This window comes from Zalophus californianus, chromosome 4 (assembly GCF_009762305.2).
Source record: "Zalophus californianus isolate mZalCal1 chromosome 4, mZalCal1.pri.v2, whole genome shotgun sequence".
Classification (NCBI taxonomy): Eukaryota; Metazoa; Chordata; class Mammalia; order Carnivora; family Otariidae; genus Zalophus; species Zalophus californianus.
Genome location: NC_045598.1, coordinates 99,713,961 through 99,739,036, shown reverse-complemented (window position 1 = coordinate 99,739,036; position 25,076 = coordinate 99,713,961). Strand labels below are relative to the sequence as shown.

General features: G+C 37.2%; 1 protein-coding gene across 11 annotated transcripts in view; it reads left to right on the top strand.

Annotated features, from left to right (window-relative positions):
* The window catches only part of SPAG17 (sperm associated antigen 17), a 237,836-nt gene that overhangs the window by 98,985 nt on the left and 113,775 nt on the right, over positions 1–25,076 (top strand). For 10 of the 11 annotated variants that reach the window (XR_003522719.2, XM_027609149.2, XM_027609136.2 and 7 more), the window contains 5 exons: positions 3,066–3,127; positions 3,709–3,822; positions 11,407–11,561; positions 15,903–16,081; positions 17,678–17,763. Coding sequence is in view for 10 of the 11 variants with exons in the window: in XM_027609149.2 (XP_027464950.2) it covers positions 3,066–3,127; positions 3,709–3,822; positions 11,407–11,561; positions 15,903–16,081; positions 17,678–17,763 (596 nt within the window). In the remaining variant the exon portion in view is untranslated. The remainder of the gene's footprint in view (positions 1–3,065; positions 3,128–3,708; positions 3,823–11,406; positions 11,562–15,902; positions 16,082–17,677; positions 17,764–25,076) is intronic. The other variant, XM_035727150.1, reaches the window with a different exon arrangement.

Here is a 25,076-nt window from a genome sequence, read left to right as displayed (position 1 = left end):
AAGAGTAAGTGGTCTGTGGCACAAGAGAACAGTTATTAAGTCAGTATTGACTGAATGGTCATCTTGCCATTTTCATTAATTTAGATGATGATAAAAGAGAAAGTCATTGATGGAGTAGAATTAGGGAAAATCTGCTTGCTTAGTAGAGCAGATAACGGAGGGTGAGGAGGACAGAGAGAAGGAGATAACATTTTTTTAAATATTGTCCTGCTATATTCCAAGCACTCTGCTAAGACATTTTACATATATTAACTAGTATTTGATATAAACCTCAAGTCTGTGAATAAGATGCTATCGTCCTAATTCTAAAGATGAGGAGTTGAAGACTCAGAAGGGTTAAGCAACTTGTTCAACTACATACAAGTAGGAAGTCAGGATTCCAACAGAGAGCTAACTCCAAACCAATGCTTCCTCCACTGTCTTGTGCTTCCTCAGCTCCAGAAATTCCTTGTCTAGTGGTTTAGTCATACTCATAGTCTCTTCTTCATGCTGATACTTAACCTGATTTTGCTACCAAAAGGGTTGGTTCCCTATTTCTCTAAGTCCCTTACCTATTAGCCAAGCTCACAAAAATAATTAAGCCAAATAAGTCAACCTGGGATGTTATGCCATTATGCATCCTGTAGGAATGTAAATATATGACAAAGAAGTCACTTTGTGTTCATGTGGATCCAGAATAAGCCAGGAGAGATATAAGGCCTGAGGTTTTTTTCTTTGTATTTTGTTTTTTTCTTCAGAGCAACTGGTGTATAGTTTTCCTCAGACAACTTTTGCCACCTGGTGGTCAAACCATGTAAATTGGCATTCCAGATCCTGGTGGAAAATAGATGACTAGAGCAACTCTTAAGTTGTCAGGGCTAAAAATGCTATAATGGATAGTATATCCTAGAGGCTGAGCAATCTTGAGAACTAAGTCCCCACAACCAATAAGGGATCCTATCTGATGTATGTTGATCCACATCAAGGAACTCTTACGACTGGACAGGGGAGGGTGGCTGAGACTTGGTGTTTCACTGTGGCTGTTAACATCTAAGGAAATTTGTTGTTGTTGATCTTGCATTTTCCCCCTAACTCTGAATCATATTTCTAAAGCAGCCCCTTGAAATCATTTTAAGCAAAGCAAAACTTGTCCATGTATTTCCTGCACAACCATCTTAGCATCAAATACACATAAAAACCTGTTCCTGGATGTGAAGGACTGAATATTTGTGCTTTTCTTAACCAAACACTGGATTTCCATCTGAGACTGTTTTTGAACTTGACAGGGCCTATTGGATATTTATGAAAAACCTGAGAGTTGATAACCGTGAGGCTATAGGTTTAGATGTGCCCTTTATGCTTGTTGGGTGTTTTTTTAATAAAGTAACTGCTTTGCAGAGGGATCTTGTTATCTCTAAAGTAAAACAGATTAGGAAAGCTGTTTTTCAAAGGGATGAGAAAGCATCCATTTCCAGATGTGTCAAAAACTACTGAATCACACTGTCAAAGGATTATGCGGTTGAAGGCAGAATCAGAAAGAAAGAAAAAATGATTTTTACTGTACTCTTAAATGAAGAGTTCAGGTTAGTTTTAGAATGTTCTTTCCTTTGACAAAATAACTGATGCACAATTTTTTAGAACATATTTTCTAAACTGGAGACTTTTTCTGCTGGATCCTTAAACACAGGAGGGAATATCAAATCTCCCGGAAATCTGGCAGACCACAGAATAGAATAATTTTTATTCCACAGATTTCATATCAGTTGCTTCAAGGACACATGGGACATCATGGTCTATTTAGAGTTATAGTTGGCCTGAGTTTTCTCTTGAGTAGATATATTTATATAAATACTGAACTGAATTGACTTTATAGTTTTCCTGTAAATCAAAATGGAACATTCTTACCGTCACCTTCACCAGCCCAAGGCAAGATGAAACTAGTAGCGAAAATATAACTAGCTATGCTCCTAAAAGAAAGAAAAACATTGGCCTATCCTTGGTAGACACAATTAACTACACCCTCTAGAAGTGCAGATATGGTTCTCTTTGCCACAGAATGAAGTTGAATCTAACGCTTACCCTAAAACAAGCTTTTGTTTTGCATTTCTTCCACACTTCTGCTCTCTCTCTCTAGCTTTCCATACATTTCCAGTTTTATTATGTGATGTAGATTTTCCTCACTCGAGCAAAACAAAATGTACTGAATCCCTTCCACGTGCTGGGTGCTCAGGGTACAGTTATGGAAAATAGGATCAAGTTCTTATTCTCCAGGAATTCACATTGAGATGGCGAGATAGACATAAAGAAATAAATATCATCAGGCACTAGTAAATGGTATGATTCAAAATAAAACAGGGTAAAAGGCAGAAAGGCTCTTAAGGAGGTAACATTTAGCAACGATGCGGATGAAGTGTTTGAACCGGGTGATTATCTAAAAGCAAAGCATGTAAGAAAGAAAAACAAGTGCAAAAACTTTAAGACACAGCAAGCAAGCTGGTGAGTCTGGAGAGGAATGAGCAAAGGAGAGTGGAAGGGATGTGTTTGGAGAGTGAAGGTGGAACCATTTTATATATGACTATGTAGGGATCAATTTGCTGTTGTTCTAAGGGTGATAAAAGACCAAGTTGGCTCAGCTATTCAGTAACATCACAAATATGTTACCACAAGATTCATCACCCACTCCATTTCTTTGGTCAAACTTGGAATATGCTATATAGTTTATCCATTTCTATATGAGAGATTCAGAATCACAAGAGCTATAGTTTAATCAGTGAGTATTTGCAACTCATAAAGGTACATTTTTAGAAGTGAGGGAGATAGTCTGAGGGCAGAATATCTGATATGATTTAGGAATGCATCATATAGGAAGCTGGGTTCTTTTCAAAGGGTTTAGTATAACTTTTCTAGGTAGACACTGATTTAGAATTATTGACACAAACACCTTTTTGGAGGCATGAAACATGCCTTTCAGGAATTACCTTTTCAGCACAGAAACATAGATCATATGGGCAGCAAAAAGGCACAGCACTGACAAAGGCAAGAACAAAGCCCAAACACAACTGGATGTTGGTGTCTTTGATTTACAGAACAGACCACGAACAATGAGATCAAAGATGAAGGAGTCACAAAGCCTGAGCCTCTTGAAAAGGTAAGGAATTGTTTTGCTAAAAGTGTAAATACAAGTAAGATGATCTGAAAAAACTGTGACCCAGAGTGAGAAACACACACAGACACACACACACACACGCACACAAAGGAGATGTTCAGCAGGAGAAGGAAAGGGATTGCTCAGACATACCCAGACTAGCTCCAACTGGAGAAAAAGGAGTTAATTTCACTAGCGGCTTAAGCAAAACTTCCAAGCTCCATGCTCCTCTCTAGACAGTGTGGCTTGGCAACCTCACAAACACCTGCTGACCATACAGCCATGGAGAACTAATGCTGTCTTGAAGTGAGTTCAGAAAACCTGCCTATAATTGCTAACAGGACTCAGAAGAGTATAACCTAACAATAAAAATATTTAGATTATGTTGCCCATAAAAAAAAAAAAAACTCAAAGGCATACTCTTTCTGGCAGCAGTTCTCCTAAAATGTTGCCATATGGATTTATACATATGCAGATTTCCCCAATTAGATGGAGTGCATGCTGGTTAGTTGATGGAGTCCAAGAGGGCTCCATTTGGACTTGCACAAATTAAAGCTGAAATTGCACTCCTGTGATTTTTTTAGAAACCCAAGAAGATGACTGTGGAAGCAGAGTTAGAGGACATAAAGAAAACGCAACAACGCAGTCTAATGGACTGGAGTTTCACTGAACATTTTAAACCAAAAGTTTTGCTTCAGGTATTAATGAACCGTGAGTCTCTAGGAGATGGTTGGACAGGTCTGGGGAGTCATGGTGTGATTTAGAACAGTTCACTTCTAGGTCACTCTCTCAGATCTCTTTCTGATCAATATTCCCATTTACTTCAGCTATAAAAGAAATTTATTCCCAAATTGAGCTATGCATGCCCAGGGAATCTCCAAAATAGCTTAAAATATATTTTCCAAAGAAAAAAGAAGAAATGTATGTGCATGACTGCTGCACATTTTTTCCAAGAACAAACATCAAGCATTATGGGACAGCAAACTTATTTTTCCCATATTGCCTATCCTTTCTATTAAGTTTTCACTGCATTTAAGAGTATTTTTCTTTTTTTTAAAATTTATTTATTTATTTGAGAGAGAACAGGGGGAGGGGCAGAGGAGGAGGGAGAGAGAGAATCTCAAGCAGACTCCCCACTGAGCATGGAGCCTGAGGACCCTGAGATCATGACCTGAGCCAAAACCAAGAGTTGGATGCCCAACTGACTGAGGCATCCAGGTGCCAAAGTGTTGACCTGATACAGTTAACAGGTCAATGGAACCTGCAATAGCTAGCATTTATGGAGCACTTACCATATGTTAGCGATAGCTTGTAAGTATCATCTGCTCATTAAATCCTTGCAACAATCCTATAAAATAGAAACTATGTAAATAGTAGGAAACTGAGACAACTTGACCAGCAGTAACTTTTGCCCAAGGTCACATGGCTGGTGAGTAAGAGAAGCAGGATATGAACCCAAGAAATCTGGCCCCAGAACTTGTGCTCTTAACCACTATGAAAAATAACAAGGAATCCTACATTTTCTGTTCACATGTTTTATGCAAAAACCTTTACTAATTTTTGTTTTATCTTTTTTAGTTTTAATCTTACCAATATCAAAGTTTTACATCCACATATTTTTAAAGCCAAAAAGCTCTATATAGAGTCTTATGAAAAATAGCAGCTCTCTCCCACCCCTATGCTTAAATTCCAGAGGTAAAAACCTTCAAGGTATTTATTTACCTATTTCTGGTGTTATCTCTAATAACAAGTACATTTTGTTTAGTTTTAGTTTTGGTTGGGCATCATCATCAGTTGATTCCCTCTTGAGAAAACAGCTCTGCCAATCCCCATGCAGCACACACACACACACACACACACACGCAAACAAGTACACACTCACTCATACACTCATACACACACATGAGCACTTCTTGCCATCTGCTAACACTGTTAACCATATCATCATTTTTGGTTAGACCAATATTCAATATATATTTCATTTGAATAAATGTTATTTATTCATAGCTGAACTATGTAAATACCCTATGATTACATTTCCCTTTTTGATACTAATTTTTGTTTTCCCCAGAGTTTGTTTTCCCATTTTCTTCATTTGTGTAGTTTACTACGCATTTGTCATTACTCACCCCCACGCTCTCTACCAAAGAGTAAAATCTCCTCTCAATACATTCAAACCTAACGGGCATTCTATCAGTTTTACTGTCTAAGCCACCTCTCTCCCATATGCTCTGAACTCCCACTAGCCCTCCAGGCCTGCTTCGCGGCTGTGGACCTGGGAGTTTCCTTTATTGTCATCCTGGCCACAGCTTTGGCCTCTCTTTCCAGCCAGATACTCGGGTTTCTGAACCCCATGTCATCTTCTTTCTTGGGTTACTCTCTTTTTGTAGGGGACTATCTCTTCTAGTTGCTTCCTGAATTAAAATAGATGGCAGGACTCTGGGAAACAGTATGGAGGCTCCTCAGAAAGTTGAAAATAGAGCTACTGTACGACCCAGCAATTGCACTACTGGGTATTTACCCCCAAAGATACAAATGTAGGGACCCGAAGGGGTATGTGCACCCCGATGTTTATAGCAACAATGTCCACAATAGCCAAACTGTGGAAAGAGCCAAGATGTCCATCGACAGATGAATGGATGAAGAAGATGTGGTATATATATACAATGGAATATTATGCAGCCATCAAAAGGAATGAAATCTTGCCATTTGCAACGACCTGGATGGCACTGGAGGGTATTATGCTGAGCGAAATAAGTCAATCAGACAAAGACATGTATCATATGATCTCACTGATACGAGGAATTCTTAATCTCAGGAAACAAACAGGGTTGCTGGAGTGGTGGGGGGTGGGAGGGATGGCGTGGCTGGGTGATAGACATTGGAGAAAGTATGTGCTATGGTGAGCACTGTGAATTGTAGAAGACTGTTGAATCACAGACCTGTACCTCTGAAACAAATAATACATTATATGTTAAAAAAAAAAAAAAAAGAAGCTAGTAGGAAGGGAAAAATGAAGGGGGGGATATCGGAGGGGGAGATGAACCATGAGAGACTGTGGACTTGAGAAACACACTGAGGGTTCTAGAGGGGAGGGGGTGGGGGGATAGGTTAGCCTGGTGATGGATATTAAAGAGGGCACGTACTGAATGAGTGTTATAAGCAAACAATGAATCATGGAACACTACATCAAAAACTAAAGATGTAATGTATGGTGATTAACATAACATAATAAAATAAAAAAACAAAAATAAATAAAAAATAAAATAGATGGCAGGTAAATTTTGGGAGCATTGGATGTTTGAGAACATCTTAATTCTACCCTTACATCTGAGTGACATTTATATAAAATGCTGAGTTAGAAGACATTTTCCCTGAAAATTTGTAGCCATTCCTCAGTAGTGTTCTAGCTTCTTGGATTGTCCTTGAGAAAATAAAACAATGAAATTCTGATTCCTGATCAGTTGTTTGAGTCTGCTTTTTTTTCTGCCTTCTGGAAGATTTTAAGATCTTCTGTTTGTTCCGGTGTTCTTGGTTTCCTGTTGCTGGTTCTGTTTTCAAGTATCATACTGGTAAGCCTGGTACAATCCAGAAACTCCTGTCTTTATATTCTGGGAAATGTTCTACAGTCATTTCTCTGATCATCATCTCCTTTCCATTTTTTCTCTTCTTTCTTTCTGGACCTCCTGTTATTCTAGTGCTGGACTTCCTGGACTGAACTTCCAATTTCCTTACCTTCCCTCTCTTAATTTCCAATACCTGCCTTCCTGTTCTGGAGATATGGCTCAACTTTCACCCAGTTCTTCTACTGAGCCTTCTATTTCTGATATCATCATGGTTAATTTCCTAAAGTTCTATTTATAATTGCAAATTACCTTTTTATAGCATCTTGTTCACATTCCCTGATACCATATCTTTTCTTATCTCTGTGAGGATGTTAAAGTCCTTTGAAGACTTAGTGTTTTCTCCTGGCATTGTCTCTTTTTCCTCAAGTTCGTTTTGTTTTTTTCTCGTTTTTTTGGGGGGTCTTCATTTTTCATATTAGAGAGTAATACCTAATGACATTTGCCCTTTTGTTCATGTTAATAATGAGACACTAAAAATATCATAGGAAGTGCTGCATGAGCTCAGGGCCATTTATTTGTCAATAAATGGATTTCATTTTGGGATATTTGGCTGGGTGGTTTCCTTGGGAGACCCATCAGTGTTGGTATATTAGTCTGTACTCTTAACCCATTTAGGTTCTCCAGGGAAAAAAAAATCCTAAAATCCTAACTGAGAGACATAATTTTTCTATCAGGGATTTGTGAGCTGTGGCGGCGGGGGGAAGGCAGTTAGGCTCCTTAACATTCAACCTCTAGATCTACGTAGTTCAATGTGATAACCACTAGTCACATGTAGCTTCCAAGTACTTGAAATGTAGTTGGTCCAAATTGAGATGCTCCGTAAGTTTGCTATACTATATATATAACTTATATAATATAGTACATATAACTTATCGTATATATTATAATGTATATACTATATACTTGGTATAAGTATATATACCAAATTTCAAAGATTTAATATGAAAAAAGGTGATATATCTCATTAACAATTTTTATATTGATTACATATTGAAATGATAATATTTTTGACAGATTGGGTTAAATAAAATTTATTTTTAAAATTAACTTTACCTGTTTCTTTTTACTTTTGAGGTGTGACTACTATAAAATTTAGAATTACACACGTGGGTCACCTTATACTTCTTGGACATCAAAATTTATACTTTTATGAAATTCTTTTTTTTTCTCTCCCTTGGCAGTGCCTAGGGTCCCCTTCTTCGAATTCACTGCATCATTCTGTAGGTAATAATCCTCCCTTTGTCTGCTAACGGGGGAGATGGGCAGCCCATTGCTCAGAATCATCAGGGGCTTCTGGGAGCCATAATAGCTTCTTAAAAATATTTTAATCTTCCTATTTTCAGTGCCACTTTCTCCCCACTCTCAGAGGTACCTAATACTGCCATTTCTTGAGTCTTTCTGCACTTCTGCGCACAAATAAGTTTACTTCTGACCTCTGAGAAATTAACCTTAGAATTTGGTTTTCTATGTCTGCTGTCAGTTATCCCTTATCCTTCCGCTTTCCAGCTTCTAAAGTGTTGTTATCTTTGTCTCCTCTCCTGTGACCCTCAATTTTGTGATATTAAAACCCCAAAATTTTACTGTTCTTTTAGTGAGGTGTCAAGAAGCACATGTGTTTAATCTTTCATCTTTAACTGGACATTTATTTCAGACTTTATTTTTTTTCAACTTGGCTCTGTCCTCACCATTCCATGAAGCTTCATGATCCCTGTCCTGCCAGATCTAATGGACATTTATCTTTCTTCATCTTCCTTGACCTTTTAACAACATCACAGAGCTGGTCACTTCACTGTGAAATACTCCTCACTCTCAGTTTCCAAGATGTCATACTATACTTCTCCTCAGTGCTCTGTTTGAAATTTTGTGGACCTAACGTCTAAATATTGAAATGCCTGGAGTCTCAGCCCTGAACCATCTTCTCTCTACTGTAAACATTCTTGTGATGACTTCATCTATATATATGACCTAATGCTAATGACTCCTAAAATTTTATCTTCCAAATGATATCTCTCTTGTGTTCCACACTAGAATACCTAACTCCAAGTTCCACTTGAATTTCTGACAGGCATCTCAGCTTCAGTATCTCAGATGAAGCTCATAATTTTCCCACCTAAGCATGTTTCTCTCCTCATCCATCTCAGAAAGTATCACCTTCAAGCCAAAAGGCTAAGAGTCATCCTTTATCTCAGCTTTTCCTGTGTCCTGCATGTCTGATCCATCATCACGTTTGGATGCCATCAAAGCTCCTCACCATCTCCACTGTTGCTACGTCAGCCCAGCTACCATCCTGTTGTTCTGCCGCAGGATCCTCCTAATCATCAACCCCCACTTCTGCTCTTGCCCAACCCATTCTATGTATCAGATACTCCATCAATTTCGTCTTCTTAGGATATGTCTCTGAATCCAGGATGATCTATAAAAATCTTAATCAGATCTTAAAAGAAAATTTTCTCTTGTTCATTTTTGTTTTCCTAGAACCTACACAGTATCTGCCACATAGTAGGTATTTATTTTTTTAACTGAAGTATAATTAACATACAGTGTTATGTTAGTTTCAGCTGTAAAATATAATGATTCAACTATTCTATACATTTCTCAGTGCTCATCACAAGTGCCCTCCTTAATCCCCTTCACCTATTTCACCCGTCCCCCCACCCACCTTCCCTCTGGGCAACCACCAGTTTGCTCTCTGTATTTAAGAGTCTGGTTTTTTTGTTTGTCCCTTTTTTCTTTGTTTGTTTTGCTTCGTAAATTCTCCATATGAGTGAAATCATATGGTATTTGTCTTTCTCTGACTGACTTATTTCATTTAGCATTATACCCTCCAGATCCATCCATGTTACTGCAAATGACAAGAGTTCATTCTTTTGTATGTCTGAGTAATATTTAATTATATATATATGCAATAAATATATATTTAATTGTATATACTATAGTATTGTATATATAGTATACATTATATATTTATTTATATATCTATCTATATCTATCTATATATCACATCTTCTTTATCCGTTCACCTATGGTTGAACATTTGGGTTGCCTCCATATCTTTTTTTTTTTTTAAGATTTTTATTTATTTATTTTGAGAGAGAGAACAAGCATGAGCAGAGGGGAGGGGCAGAGGGAGAGGGAGAAGCAGACTCCCTGCTGAGCAGGGAGCCCGATGCGGGACTCAATCCCAAGACCCCAGGATCATGACCTGAGCTGAAGGCAGATGCTTAACCAACTGAGCCACCCAGGTGCCGGTTGCCTCCATATCTCGGCTATTGTGGATAATGCTGCAATAAGTACGTGTTTATTTTTAATAAAAAAACTAGTTTATGGCACCATCAATATTAATATAGAATAATAGGTAAAAGCCAAATAGTAAAAAAAAAGGAGAGGAAAGATATTATATGAAAACTTGTCAAGCACTGATTGAGAGCAACTATAGCTCTGAGAAACTTGGTGCTGTAAATTCTAGCAGCCAAAGTAAATATGAAAACAAATTTTGCAGAGCTCTCTAATGGAAAGAAGGATATATATTCATCGGAAAAGAACATATTTGGTTTGGGGGTTTAAAGTCTAAAAGGAATTTGCTTTTCTAAAAAGTAAAGTAATGGATAGTACCCTCTGTAACAAAAACAAAACAAAAGCAATTCACGCAAAAATATTCACCACATGTGTATTTCTGGTATTACTTCTCAGGGAACAGATGTAATAGTTTAAATGCCACTCCATAAAGACTCTCATACGGGGGACTAGATTGGGGAAGTCAATGTATTATTCTAGTAATGTTACCTGCGTAAAATTGAAAGCAAAAGTAAAACAGTCCCTTCCTCACATGATATGCAATTCCATGACTTCAGATCACCCAAAGAGTAGAAAACTGAAAGTTCCTACATGAGATTGGTGTTGAAAACGAAAACAAAAACAACAACCCACAGCTATCTAATTTATTTTCCTGTGGCCATGTTTCTTTATGTTGATTAGCAGTGAAATGGAAGCAGGACACAAGTGTGCCTGCCCTCTCTGCCCCTCTGTTGGTAGCTGCAATTGCAGGGCATGCTGAGGGTGGAATGTTTTAGAAAAGGCCAGGGGTAGAAGTCATTTGGAACAGTGTGTATGAGAAAGACTACTCACCTCGTTTCTCTATACTACAGCTTGGTATAGTAGAAAGCACTCTTTGGAATGCAAAATGGTGACACTTGGATGGTGTGAGCACTAGTCCTAGAACTTATGAACTCTGTGTTGTTGGACGAATCTCTTATCCTCTCGCAGCCCCAATTTCCACTGAAAAATGAGGATTTTAGTAGATTGAAATGGCAAAAATAATTGTACCTATTTATCTGGGGTTTTTAATGATGATGAAATGAAATGATCTGTTTGAAGGCATGGGAAGTGTTAAATAACTGCTTGACTTAATTATTATCCCCTAGCCTTAAATAAAAAAAACATTTGAGCAAATTCCTCTATGCCTGGAACCTAGTATCTGTTTCCTATAAGAGCTGCTGAATTCAGCTCCCAAAAAAACTACCACTTATGTTCTCACGAACAGTGAGACTAACAGTGTAGAAATAAAAAGAGGAAGATAAGGGGGCTGAGATTGCCCTAGCAGGAGACCCTTCTTCTGGGGTGGGGGGAGACACAACAATGCAAATATTTTGATTTCAGGTTCTTCAAGAAGCCAACCAGCAATACAGGTGGATTGATTCTTATTACCATACCCAGGACAACTCTCTACTTTTAGTCTTTCATAATCCAATGAATATACAACGTCTGCATTGTGAACATTGGAATATTGCTCTTCACTCCAATGTTGGATTCAGGTAACCAACTTAGTTTAGTTAATAGCTATCTTAGTTTAGTTAGCTTGTTAGTTACTTAGTTACTTGGTTTTTAGTTCGTTAGTCTAAGCAAGGTGGTTCAAGTCAAAGAAAACTTCAATTTAGTTCACCAAGTTGAATGTCTGAGGCATACCAGCCACTGTGATAAGCACCAAGCTGTATCACTAAAGAAGACAGTCATCATTCCTGGACCAGTAAAAGTCTAGTGAGGATATGATTACCTTACACTTGATTTATTTAGGTTCTAATAAAACTGCCTCTGAAAGATTTCAAGTAGAAACTATAAAACATGACATTCTGCATGCTGATTTTGGATAACTCCACTTGATCTGGGGAAGACTCAAAAAAGTAGGGCAACTGAGTGACTTATCAACACACAGCCAGTTGCTCAGCAAACTGAGACCTCTAGGAATCAGTGATTTTTTTTTTCTTCCAAGCTCCTTATTTCTTCATGATCTTAAAGCTTTGCTCTCTCTTCTCAGTAATGATGAGAATATTTCATTATTTTTTTCACTGCTGGTTAATATATATCTAGTATTATTTGTACATTGTTTTAGCTTAAAAGGATACAGAAAGATGGAGAATGGACTTACAGAATAACTGGGGAAATAGGTCGTGTGCTAATCCTTTGCTTACATGTACAGCTTACATAATATAGGACATGATTTTGGGAAGGGTAGGAACACTTCACATGGAAAACCATTTAGAGATAGTGGCTCCTTGGGGGCTGGATGGCAGGGCCCAGTGGGAGAGATGATAGTGTGAAAAGATGAAGAACAGATTATCTACAACCTTTGCAGTTCTTCTATTCAGGATTTCTATTTCTTCTTCAATTACTTTTGGTAATTTACACTGTTCTACAACTTCATGCATGGCATTTGGATTTTGGATGTCTGTTAGAATAAAATCAAACAGGGCGCCTGGGTGGCTCAGTTGGTTAAGCGAATGCCTTCAGCTCAGGTCATGATCCTGGAGTCCCGGGATCGAGTCCCGCATCGGGCTCCCTGCTCAGCAGGGAGTCTTCTTCTCCCCCTGACCTTCTTCCCTCTCGTGCTTTCTATCTCTCATTCTCTCTCTCAAATAAATAAATAAAATCTTTTTAAAAAAAAGAATAAAATCAAACATTATTCTCATGTTCAAATGTCCATTCCTGAGAGAGATGTATTGATGTCTGTCCTTATGATTATAATTTTGTCTGTTTCTCCTGTCAGTTTTGCATGTGTACTGTGTGTGTATGTATGTTTAAATTTATTTTTGAATCTGTATTTTTAGAAGCATTCTTCTTAATACATTGTAAGTTTTAGCAACATTATAAAACATCCCTCTTGTTCCCTTGAATGCTTTTGACCTTGAATTTCACCACGTTTGACTGGACAGTCTCTTTTATATAAAAAATTACTGATATAACTTCCTCAATCATTTTATGTGTCAACTAGGAATTATGTTTCACAATATTAATAGAATACTGACTACAGTGGTTAAACTAATAAGGGGATTATTTTTCTTCTGTAGTGAGAAATCTGGAATTGGCAGTGTCTCAGGGATAGTGCAGCTACTCACCAGAGTCATCAAGGATCTGGACCTTTTCTGGCTTCCTAGCCAGCCATCTGCCACCCTTTTATTTTTCTGCGTCACTTTGATTTGTAGCTACATGTCTTTTAAATATCAGCTTGGATTTTTTCAGGTACTCTGAGATCCTCTGTCTTTTAAAAGATTTTAATAATAATAACAATATTTTAAAACTTTATATTTTATTTTATTTTTTATTTTTCATTTGCTTTTTTAAAAGATTTTATTTATTTATTTGAGAGAAAGAGTAGGAGAGACAGTGAGAGAGTACGAGCGGGGAGGAGAGGCAGAAGCGGGCTTCCTGCAGAGCAAGGAACCCGATGTGGGGTTCGATCCCAGGGCCCTGGGATCATGACCAGAGCCAAAGGCAGACACTTAACTGACTGAGCCACCCAGGCACCCATATTTTTTAAAGATTTTATTTATTTGAGAGAGAGACAGACAGACAGTGAGAGAGAGATCATGAACAGGGGGGAAGGGTAGAGGGAGAAGCGGACTCCCTGCTGAGCAGGGAGACCAATATGGGACTCCATCCCAGGACTCTGGATCATGACCTGAACTAAAGGCAGATGCTTAACCAACTGAGCCACCCAGGTGCCCCTATTTTATTTTATTTTATTTTTTTGAGAGAGAGAGATACCACAGAAGTAGTGGGGGAGGAGCAGGAGGAGAGAGAATCTTAAGCAGGCTCCATGCCCAGCTCAGAGCCCAACAGGGGCTCTATCCCATGTCCCTGAGATCACAACCTGAGCCAAAATCAAGAGTCAGATGTCTGTCTGAGCCACCCAGGTGCCCCTAAAACCTTGTATTTTAAAGAATTAATCTATTCACTTCTATTTTTATTAATAATGTCTTTGCCCTCATTCTTAGCATTTAATAAGTATATTTCTCCTTTAGAATTAATAATTCCTTTTCTTCCTTTTGTTAGATTGGATTTTTAGTTCATTCTTAGTGTGTGATGTTTTTAAAGTTATACATTCTATTTGTATCCTTCTAGAGGTTATCCTTTTAAATCACATATTTAAATATTTTATATCATAATTGGAGTTAATGAGTATTAATATCATTTCACAGAAAATGTTAAAATTTTTAACATATTTCCACTTACTCCCAGCCAATAGCCTACCTCCATTTTGAAATTTTGTTTCCAAATTTTATTTCCAATTATTAAGTAATATTTTTTGATCACAGGCAAGTAACACAAATAATTATTTACATTTAATTACAAATTGTACTGTTTTTTTCTCAGCCCTTTTATTTATATCCCATGTTGTCTTCTTTCTTGAATTTATTTTTTCAATGCAGCTGGAGTACATTTGTGAGTAATTCTTTCAGAAAGTATCTGTGGCTGGTGAATTCCTGAATCATTGCATGCTGAAATATTCTCTATTTTGTCATTTCATTTGAATACTGATTTGGTTGTGTTCCCTCATCATAGAAAAATAGCCAGAACTCTAGGTTTTGTTTGAAAAGCAGACTCATTGAAAGGTTCTGAACTGGAGAGAGACATGATCTGACTTAAGAATGAAAAGAATCTCTCTGGTGACTGTGTTGAGAATAGACTACAGGGCGTCAAGAGGAGGGACATGGAGACTGTTTGGGAGGCTACTGCAGCCTTTCTAGCAAGAGGTGATGGGGGCTTAAACCAGGAAAATAACAGTGAAGTAAGTGAGAAGTGATTAGATTTTGAATATATTTTAAATATGTGTTTTAAAAAACCATTTGGATCTCCCAACAGATTGGAAGAGGAGTATGAGAAAATAAGAGTGGTCAAGGATGCCCTCAGGGCATTTGGGCTGATCAACTAGAAGTATAGACTTGCCATCAGCTAAGATGACAAAAAGCTTGACCTTGACAGGGCAGTTTGGAGAGGAAGATCAGTCAGTTTGGGAACAGGTTGAGTTTGAGATGTCTTTTCCCTTCCCAATGAAGATGTTGCATACCCATAACTCACAGTCTACAGTTTTCAGTTTATTTCCTTAAAAGGGATCGAGAATGAAAGAAAATTGTGAAATAACCTGAGTATAGAATCCCTCTAATTTTATTTTTCAAGCCTTAGGCCCTAACTTTCACACAATTTGACAATAACTGATCTTGATTGTCAAACCTAAATATTTCAAATTATTTCCTCAGAAACAACTCTCTCGGGACATTCATATGTTATAAGTATACATAACATTTAAAAATAAGTACAATCATCAACATAAATAGAATGAATGAGTTTGGGAACAGATATGACCTACTCCTGGTGAACAACAACTCGCTGGTGTGCACAAGCAGTGTAGGGCACAGTATTTAGGGTGTGGAAATTTGCAGGCCAGTAAGTTTTATAGAAAGACTGGAGCATTTCAATTAATCCAGTGAGTCATTAGCTGTCATCAATTAAAAGAGTTTCTATTATGCTATAAAATTTCCCTAAAAAGAGATTGCACCATATTATTCTCCAGCTAACAGTGTTGAGAGTATCAAATTTTTTAATCCTCTACTGGGCTGGAAACATCTCATTTTTAAATTTGTATGTCTTTAATTGTGGATGAAGATGGCATTTTTCATATGCTCACTGGATATTTGTATCTGACAACTTTGTACAAATTACATCTAGGATATATCTGAGTCTATTGCATTGTTACATGGGCAATTTAGGATCAGTTCATTTTTGAAAAGTTCATTTGCACAGTTGGTATCTTTAGTATTGATTGATTATAATTAATAGTAACTCAATTGTCATTTGCTCTTTTTTGCTTTTTTTTTAAGGAATTATTTGGAACTTGTGGCAAAATCCATTCAAGATTGGATCGTGAAAGAAGAAGCCATATATCAGGAATCTAAAATGGCTGAGGAAATCGCTAGGACAAAGGCTGAGCTGGAATTGAAATCTGCTGGTGCCAAAATCACTTCTCCTGGCAAAATTAATGCTGTTAAAAAATCTAAAAGTAAGTAACATGATTGAACTTACATGTAAAGTCCAAAGACATCCTCCTATTTGTTAATGTAATCAAGACTGGATACTTAAGTATCAAAAAGAGTTGCCTATAAATTTCTGTGACTCTTTACTTTCTCTAAAAAATAGAATAGCTGCATTCCAAGTACGATGAGGTTGATGATGGGATAATGGAATATTTGTCTTATATTGATGCCACTTCCTGCCAGACCTAGAAGATTCGATCTGTCCTGCAGATTAAATGTAATGTTAGGGAAATGCCAGATGTCTTTATTTTGGCAGGGTTGATAGGTTCAGCTATCTAGGATTTACTGACAATATATGAGGCAAATTCAGAGTCAGTATCTCTCCATTAGAATACTTATAGATTCCAAAAGTGAGATTAAAACAAGACCTTTCTTAGAAGAGCAAGCAGAAGAGTCCCAAGACTAATTGGGGGTAGGAACCTAAAAATAAAGGGAAAAAGGATTCTTGGGGGCTTTTGACAGGCACTTGACAGGATTTGGGATCAATACATACATTTATTTTTGTTCATTTCCATGGCTTTGATGCTGTTGGGGAAGGGAAAGAGGGTGAAAAAAAAGAGGAAGGATACTTGATAAAGAGGTAAAGCAATGAGGGAACTTGTCTGGAAAATAGGGATATCTCACTAGGTTCATGCATAGGTAATGTTTTCCATGTTAATAATATTATTTCTGATAGCAGAAGTTGAGAGTGATTTCTCGTAAAAAAGCAAAGCTATATATTTTCCAAAGATTTTGCAACTTCTGTCAATTACCAAAGGAATTTGTGCTGGCTTGATTTTTAAAATAAAAATTAGAAAGCCAAGTTGGTAATGAATCAGTCACCATCCACCAAAATGCTTATATAATCAATCCATCCATCAGCCTGGGCTTCCTCCTGATGGTGGCACAGAAGGACAGCCCTAAGTACCTGGAATGATGGATAGGACTATATAAAAAAGAGAGGTAGGGCCACCCTCTCACAATAGGTCTAGGACCACACTTGTCTATGAGCAGGAAAAATTGTGGGTTGACTGCCTTTTCTTTATTCTGCTTCTGAACAGAATCAAAAGCTTAATTACCATTTAGATGCCTGGGGGAAATCCAGATAATGGTCAGCTTGGGATGGGAACACACTTGGTAGGTATTGCATTCAGTTTGAGACGTTTTAAGTCAAGAAAGTTGTAAATCTTCAAAATGGAACGACTATAATGGCAAGAGCAGGGCTTCAATATAAGTTAGATTTGTTCTGTGTGGTCTTTTAAGGGGTTAAACTAGGATTAATTAGGTTAGAGCTGTAGGGAGAGAGAGTCCACTTCAATAAAAGCTTCAAGGTCGCAACACAGTGAGGATGGAATGCACTGCTTCCACCAACAACGATGAGGACAACGGTGACTTCTCATCTCTGGAGGAGCTCAGTTCCACTTCAGACATCCACTCTGGAGACAGCGAGAAAGAGTGAGGGATGAATGAATGGAGAGTTGGACTTGATAGCCTTTAAGATCCCCTATAATCCAGAAATTTGGTACTTCTGTGAAACTTTGTTGTAGAGAGTTACTAAGAAGTTCAATTTTCTCTGGTTATAGGTAGCAAAGGAATGAGCAAAACAGAGATAGTGGATCAAGAAGAGAAGGAAATCAAGATTCCTTTCATTTTAGAAGGCTCTCTCAAGGTAATTCAAGGAAAGGCAAATGACACTGAATCATTACAAATTCAAATTTATTGTGTGGTAGAGAGTTGGTGTGGTGTAACAGAAGTGATCTTTTTTACTAAACTCTCAGAAATAATTGAATCTGCAATGAAAAAGCAGTCTCTCCACCAATCTGTCTCCTTCTCCAGGAGATAAACCTTTAAAGACTCTGTGTCATTCATTTTTATATAACCAAAATCCAGGGCAGTGCCTTGTTCATACTTAGTATACTGTCTGTTTCTGCTGCAGGTATTTGGTTTTTCTTTCCAATTTTTAATTGGAATTTTAATTACAAAATTGATATATGGCTTTTAATAAATCAAAATTACTTTGGCTCTCCTAAGCCCCTGAAAATAAGAAATAATAACGATTTGGTATGCTCTATACTCATACATGCAAGCATGCACAAATATAAAGAGGGTCTTCATTTGTTTGGTTGTGATTTAGATTGGTATTTTTTTTTCTACTCTGCCACATACCTTTTTTTCTTAGCAACATATCATGACTATCACTTCCAGATAATATCTAGAGATCTAACTTATTTTCATAGCAATATTATTAGTCTATAATGTAAAGTATTAAACAATTTCCTTATTAATAAGTGTCATTTATGTTTCTATTTATACAGAAATATTTTACTTTTATGTAGTCAGATCATTCATTTTTGGCCAAAATTTGAAAGACATAATACCACATTTTGGCAAGGATGTGAAACAAATTGAATTCTCATACACTGCTGGTTGAAATATAAGTGGGCACTTCTACTTTGGAAAACTGGATATACCTATTAAAATCAAGCATACAATTTCTTTTTAACCTAACAATTCCACTCCTAGGTATATACCTAATAAAAATGAATGCATGTGTACACCAAGACACATGGACAAAGTTGTTCTTGCAGCATTATTTTTTAATTCTCCCAAACTAGAAACATTCAAATATTCATCAGTGGAGTGCCTAGTATGATTCAGCCATACAATGAAAGAGTGGGGGCCATGATAATTCAGCTCTGGGGCTGGAGATTGGGTGGCTGCCATTTTTTTTTTTCCATCCTCTAAAGTGGAGGGGAAAGCCTTCAGGGAAAAAAAGCCACATAGAGCAACCTGATGCAGCTTACACTGAGCCTTGCCCCCTGGCAAGGGGCAGTGCAACTCCACCCAGGCAAAGACACCGGAGAATCAAGGCAAAGGACCCCACCCGCAGAAGACCAGCAGGAACATCAGGCTAATACCAAGTTTATGGATCACACAGAATGGAAATCTCCCGTACTAGGGGAAAATAGTATATAGAATTCGAGGTTTCATCTCATGATTCTTTAGTCGTTCAATTTAAAATTGTCTTTTTCTTTTGTTTCCTTTCCAACTAGTTTCTTATTTTATCAACTCTTTTTTAAGTCTTTTCTAAATTTTCATTTTTACATGTATAATTTATGGATATGTTCTTCATTTTTTGCTTCCTTTCACTGTATTCAATTTTATTTATATATGAGTTTTTATACATATATTTACATATATGAGATATATATATATATATATATATATATATATATATATATATATATATATATATATGAGTTTTTCTTTCTTTACAATTTTGGGATTCAGTGTTTTCTAATAGATCAAAATACACCTAGGACCAAGTGGATCACCCTGTTTTGTCCACCTGTGAGATTATATTCTTTCTTATATATATATATTTTTTTGATTTCCTATCTCTTTGGATTTGTCTAGTGCATATTTCGTTGGAGTCATGGCTAATATTTTTGATTTTGTTCACTCATTCATATATTCTTCTCTGGACAAAATAACTAGAAAGAGAAATTCACAACAAAAGAAAGAACCAGAGGTAATACTCTCTGCCATAGATTTAATTGATATGGATATAATTAAGATGTCAGAACTAGAATTCAAAATGATTATAAAGATACTAGCTGGACTTGAAAAAAGCATAACTAGAGAATCCCTTACTACAGAAATAAGAGAACTAAAATCTAATCAAGCCAAAATTAAAAATGCTTTAACTAAGATGCACTCTAAAGTGGACACTCTTAACAGCTAGGGTAAATGTGGCAGAAAAGAGATTCAGTGACATAGAAGACAAAATGATGGGAAGTAAGGAAGCTGAGGAAAAGAGAGAAAAACAACTACTAGATCATGAAGGGAGCATTTGAAGAAATGAGTGATACCATAAAGCAAAAAATACTAGAATTATTGGGGTCCAAGAGTAAGAGGGATGAGAGAGAGAGGGACAGAAGGTATATTTCAGCAAACCATAGTTGAGAACTTCCCTAATCTGAGAAAGAAAACAGGCATTCAAGTCCAAGAGGCACAGAAAACCGCCCTCAAAATCAATAAAAATAAATCAACACCCCAACATTATAGTGAAGCTTGTATATTTCAGAGATAAAGAGAAAATCCTGAAAGCAGCTCAAAACAGTTGTAGATCCTTAACCTACAAGGGTAGAAACTAGACTGACAGCAGACCTCTCCACAGAGACCTGGTGGGCCAAAAAGAACTGGCATGGTATATTCAGGGTACTCAATGAGAAAAATATGCAGCCAAGAATAGTTTATCCAGCTCGTATGTCATTCAAAATAGAAAGACTGATAAAAATCTTCCATGACAAACAGAAACTAAAAGAATTTGTGATCAGCAAACCCCCTACAAGAAATACTAAAAGGGATCCTCTAAACAAAGAGAGAGCCTAAAAGTAACATAGACCAGAAAGGAACAGAAACAATATACAGAAATAGTGACTTTATAGGTAATACAGAGGCACTAAATTCATATCTTCCAATAGGTACTCTGAATGTAAATGGGCTAAATGCACCAATCAAAAGACACAGGGTATCAGATTTGATAAAAAAGCAAGACCCATCCATATGGTGTCTATAAGACATTCATTTTAGACCCAAAGACACCTCCAGATTGAAAGTGAAGGAGTGGAGAACTATTTATCATGCTAATGGACATCAAAAGAAAGCTGGGGTAGCAATCCTTATATCAGACAAATTAGATTTCAAACCAAAGACTGTAGTAAGGGATGAAGAGGGACATTATATCATACCTAAAGGGTCTATTCAACAAGATTTAACAATTATAAATATTTATGCTCCTAACTTGGCAGACGCCAGTTATATAAGCCAATTAATAACAAAATTAAAGAAACCCTGATAATAATACAATAATAGTAGGGGACTTTAACACCACACTCACTGCAATGGACAGATCATCTAAGCAGAAGATCAACAGGGAAAAAGGGCTTTGAATAACATACTGGACCAGATGGACTTCACAGATACATTCAGAGCATTCCATCCTAAAGCAACAGAATACACATTCTTCTTGAGTGACCATGGAACATTCTCCAGAATAGGTCACACACTGGGTCACAAATCAGGTCTCAACCGGTCCCAAAAGATTGTGATAATTCCCTGCATATTTTCAGACAATACTTTGAAACTGGAACTCAATCACTACAGGAAATATGGAAAGAACTCAAATCCGTGGAGGCTAAAGAGCATCCTACTAAAGAATGAATGGGTCAACCAGGAAATTAAAGAATTTTAAAAATTCATGAAAACAAATGAAAATGGAAACACAACTGTTCAAAAGCTTTGGGATGCAACAGAGGCGGTCCTAAGAGGGAACTACATAGCAATACAAGCCTTTCTCAAGAAACAAGAAAGGTCTCAAATACACAACCTCACCTTACATCTAAAGGAGCTGGAGAAAGAACAGCAAATAAAGCCTACACCCAGCAGGGGATGAGAAATAATAAAGATCAGAGCAGAAATCAATGAAATAGAAACCAAAAGAACAGTAGAACAGATCAATGAAACTAGGAAATGGTTCTTTGAAAGGATTGATAAGAGAGATAAAACCCTGGCCAGACTTATCAAAAAGAAAAGAGAAAGAACCCAAATTAATAAAATCATGTATGAAAGAGGAGAGATCACAACCAACACCACAGAAATACAATTATGACAACATATTATGAGCAAATATATGCCAACAAATTTGGCAATCTGGAAGAAATGGATGCATTCCTGGAGACATATAAACTACCAAAACTGAAACAGGAAGACATAGAAAACCTGAACAGACCCACAACCAGCAAGGAAATGGAAGCAATAATCAAAAATCTCCCAACAAACAAGAGTACAGGGCCGGACGGCTTCCCAGGGGAATTCTACCAAACATTTCAAGAAGAATTAATATCTATTCTTCTGAAGCTCTTTCAAAACACTAGAAATGGGTGGAAAATTTCCAGACTCGTTCTCTGAGGCCAGCATTATCTTGATCCCAAAACCAGACAAAGACCCCACCAAAAAGGAGAATTACAGACCAATAGCCCTGATAAGCATGGATGCCAAAATTCTCACCAAGATACTAGTCAATAGGATCCAACAGTACATGAAAAGGATTATTCACCACGACCAAGTGGGATTTATTCCTGGGCTGCAAAGCTGGTTCAACATCTGCAAATCAATCAATGTGATACACTACATAAATAAAGGACAAGAAGTATATTATCCTCTCAATAGACGCAGAAAAAGCATTTGACAAATCACAGCATTCTTTCTTCATTAAAACTCTTCATAATGTAGGGATAGAGGGTATATACCTCAATATCATAAAAGCCATCTATGAAAAGCCCACAGCGAATACCATTCTCAATGGTGAAAAACTGAGAGCTTTTCCCCTAAGCTCAGGAACCTGACAGGGATGCCCACTCTCACCATTGCTGTTCAACATAGTACTAGAAGTCCTAGCATCAGCAATCAGACAACAAAAAGAAAAGGTATTCAAATTGGCAAAGAAGTCAAACTCTCACTCTTTGAAGATGAATGATAAACTTTGTGTGGAAAACCCAGAAGACTCCACCCCAAAATTGCTAGAACTCATACAGGAATTCAGCAAAGTGGCGGGATATAAAATTAATGCACAGAAATCAGTGGCATTTCTATATGCCAACAATGAGACAGAAGAGAAATTAAGGAGTCAATCCCATTTATAATTGCGCCGAAAACCATATGATACCTAGGAATAAACCTAACCAAAGAGGTAAAGGATCTGTATGCTGAAAACTACAGAACACTTATGAAAAAATTGAGGAAGACACAAAGAAATAGAAAAACATTCCATGCTCATGGAATGGAAGAATAAATATTGTTAAAATGTCTGTGCTACCCAGAGCAATCTATATATCCAATACAATCCCTGTCAAAATAACAGCAACATTTTTCACAGGACTGGAACAAATAATCCTAAAATTTGTATGGGACCAAAAAAGACCCTTAATAGCCAGAGGAATGTTGAAAAAGAAAACCAAAGCTTGTGGTATCACAATTCCGGACTTCAAGCTCTATTACCAAGCTGTAATCAAGATAGTATGACACTGATACAAAAACAGACACATAGATCAATGGAACAGAATAGAGAGCCCAGAAATGGACCTTCAACTCTATGGTCAACTAATCTTTGACAAACCAGGAAAGAATATCCAATGGAAAAAAGTCTCTTCAACAAATCGTGTTCGCAAAATTGGATATCCACATACAGAAGAATGAAACTGGAACATTTCCTTATGCCATACACAAAAATAGACTCAAAATGAATGAAAGACCTAAATGTGAGACACGAATCCATTAAAATCCTAGAGAAGAACACAGGCAGCAACCTCTTTGACCTTGGCCACAACAACTTCTTGCTAGAAACTTCTACAAAGGCAAGGTAAACAAAAGTAAAAATGAACTATTGGGACTTCATCAAGATAAGAAGCTTTTTCATAGCAAAGGAAACAGTCAACAAAATAAAAGGCAACTGACAGAATGGGAGAAGATATTTGCAAATGACATATCAGGTAAAGGGCTAGTATCCAAGATCTATAAAGAACTTATCAAACTCAACACCCAAAGAACAAATAATCCAATCCAGAAATGGGCAGAAGACATGAACAGACATTTCTCCAAAGAAGACATCCAAATGGCCAACCGACACTTGAAAAAATGCTCAACATCACTTGGCATCAGGGAAATACAAATCAAAACCACAACGAGATACCACCTCACACCAGTCAGAATGGCTAAAATGAACAAGTCAGGAAAGGACAGATGTTGGTGAGGATGGGGAGATAGGGGAACCCTCTCACACTGTTGGTGGGAATGCAAGCTGTTGTAGCCACTCTGGAAAACAGTATGAAGGTTCCTCAAAAAGTTGAAAATAGAGTTACCCTATGACCCAGCAATCTCACTACTGGCTATTTACCCCAAAGATACAAATGTAGTGATCCGAAGGGGGCGCTTGCATCCCAATGTTTATAGCAGCAATGTCCACTATAGCCAAACTATGGAAAGAGCCCAGATGTCTATCAACAGGTGAATGGCTAAAGAAGATGTGATATATACATACAATTGAATATTATTCAGCCATCAGAAAGGATGAAATCTTACCATTTACATCAGTGTGCATGGAACTGGGGGGTATTATGCTGAGAGAATTAAGTCAATCAGAGAAAGACAATCATATGGTTTCACTTATATGAGGAATATAAGAAACAGTGCAGAGGATCATAGAGGATTGGAGGGAAAAACAAATGGGAAGAAATCAGAGAAGGAGGCAAACAATGAGAAACTCTTAACTATGGGAAAGAAACTGAGGGTTGCTGGAGGGGAGGTGAGTGGGGGAATGGAGTAACTGGGTGATGGGTATTAAGGAGGGCATATGATGTGATGAGCACTGGGTGTTATATGCAACTGATGAATTAGTGAATTCTACATCTGAAACTAATGATGTTATGTTGGCTAATTGAATTTAAATAAAAAATAAATTAATTAATTAGGGAAGTTGGCAAGTTGCTGTATACAAGATCAACATGGAAAAAAATCATTGGAGTTCCTATTCTCCAGCAATAACCAATTAGAAAATGTAATAGAGGGGCACCTGGGTGGCTCAGTCGGTTAAGCATCTGCCTTTGACTCAGGTCATGAACCTTGGTCCTGAAATGGAGCCCTGCCTCATGCTCCCTGCTCAGTGGGGGGTCTGCCTCTCCCTCTCCCTCTGTCCCTTCCTCCTACTTGTGCTCCTCCCCCTGCTTGTGCTTGCTCTCTCAAATAAACAAGTAAAAAAATCTAAAAAGAAAAAATAGAAAATGTAATAGAAAACAAGTATTATTTGCAAGAACAACACAAACTATAAGGTGTGAAGAAAAATAATAAAAGATAAGCAAAGTCTTTATGGAGAAAATTAAAACATATTATTGAGGCCATTTAACACTTAAATAAATGGGAAAA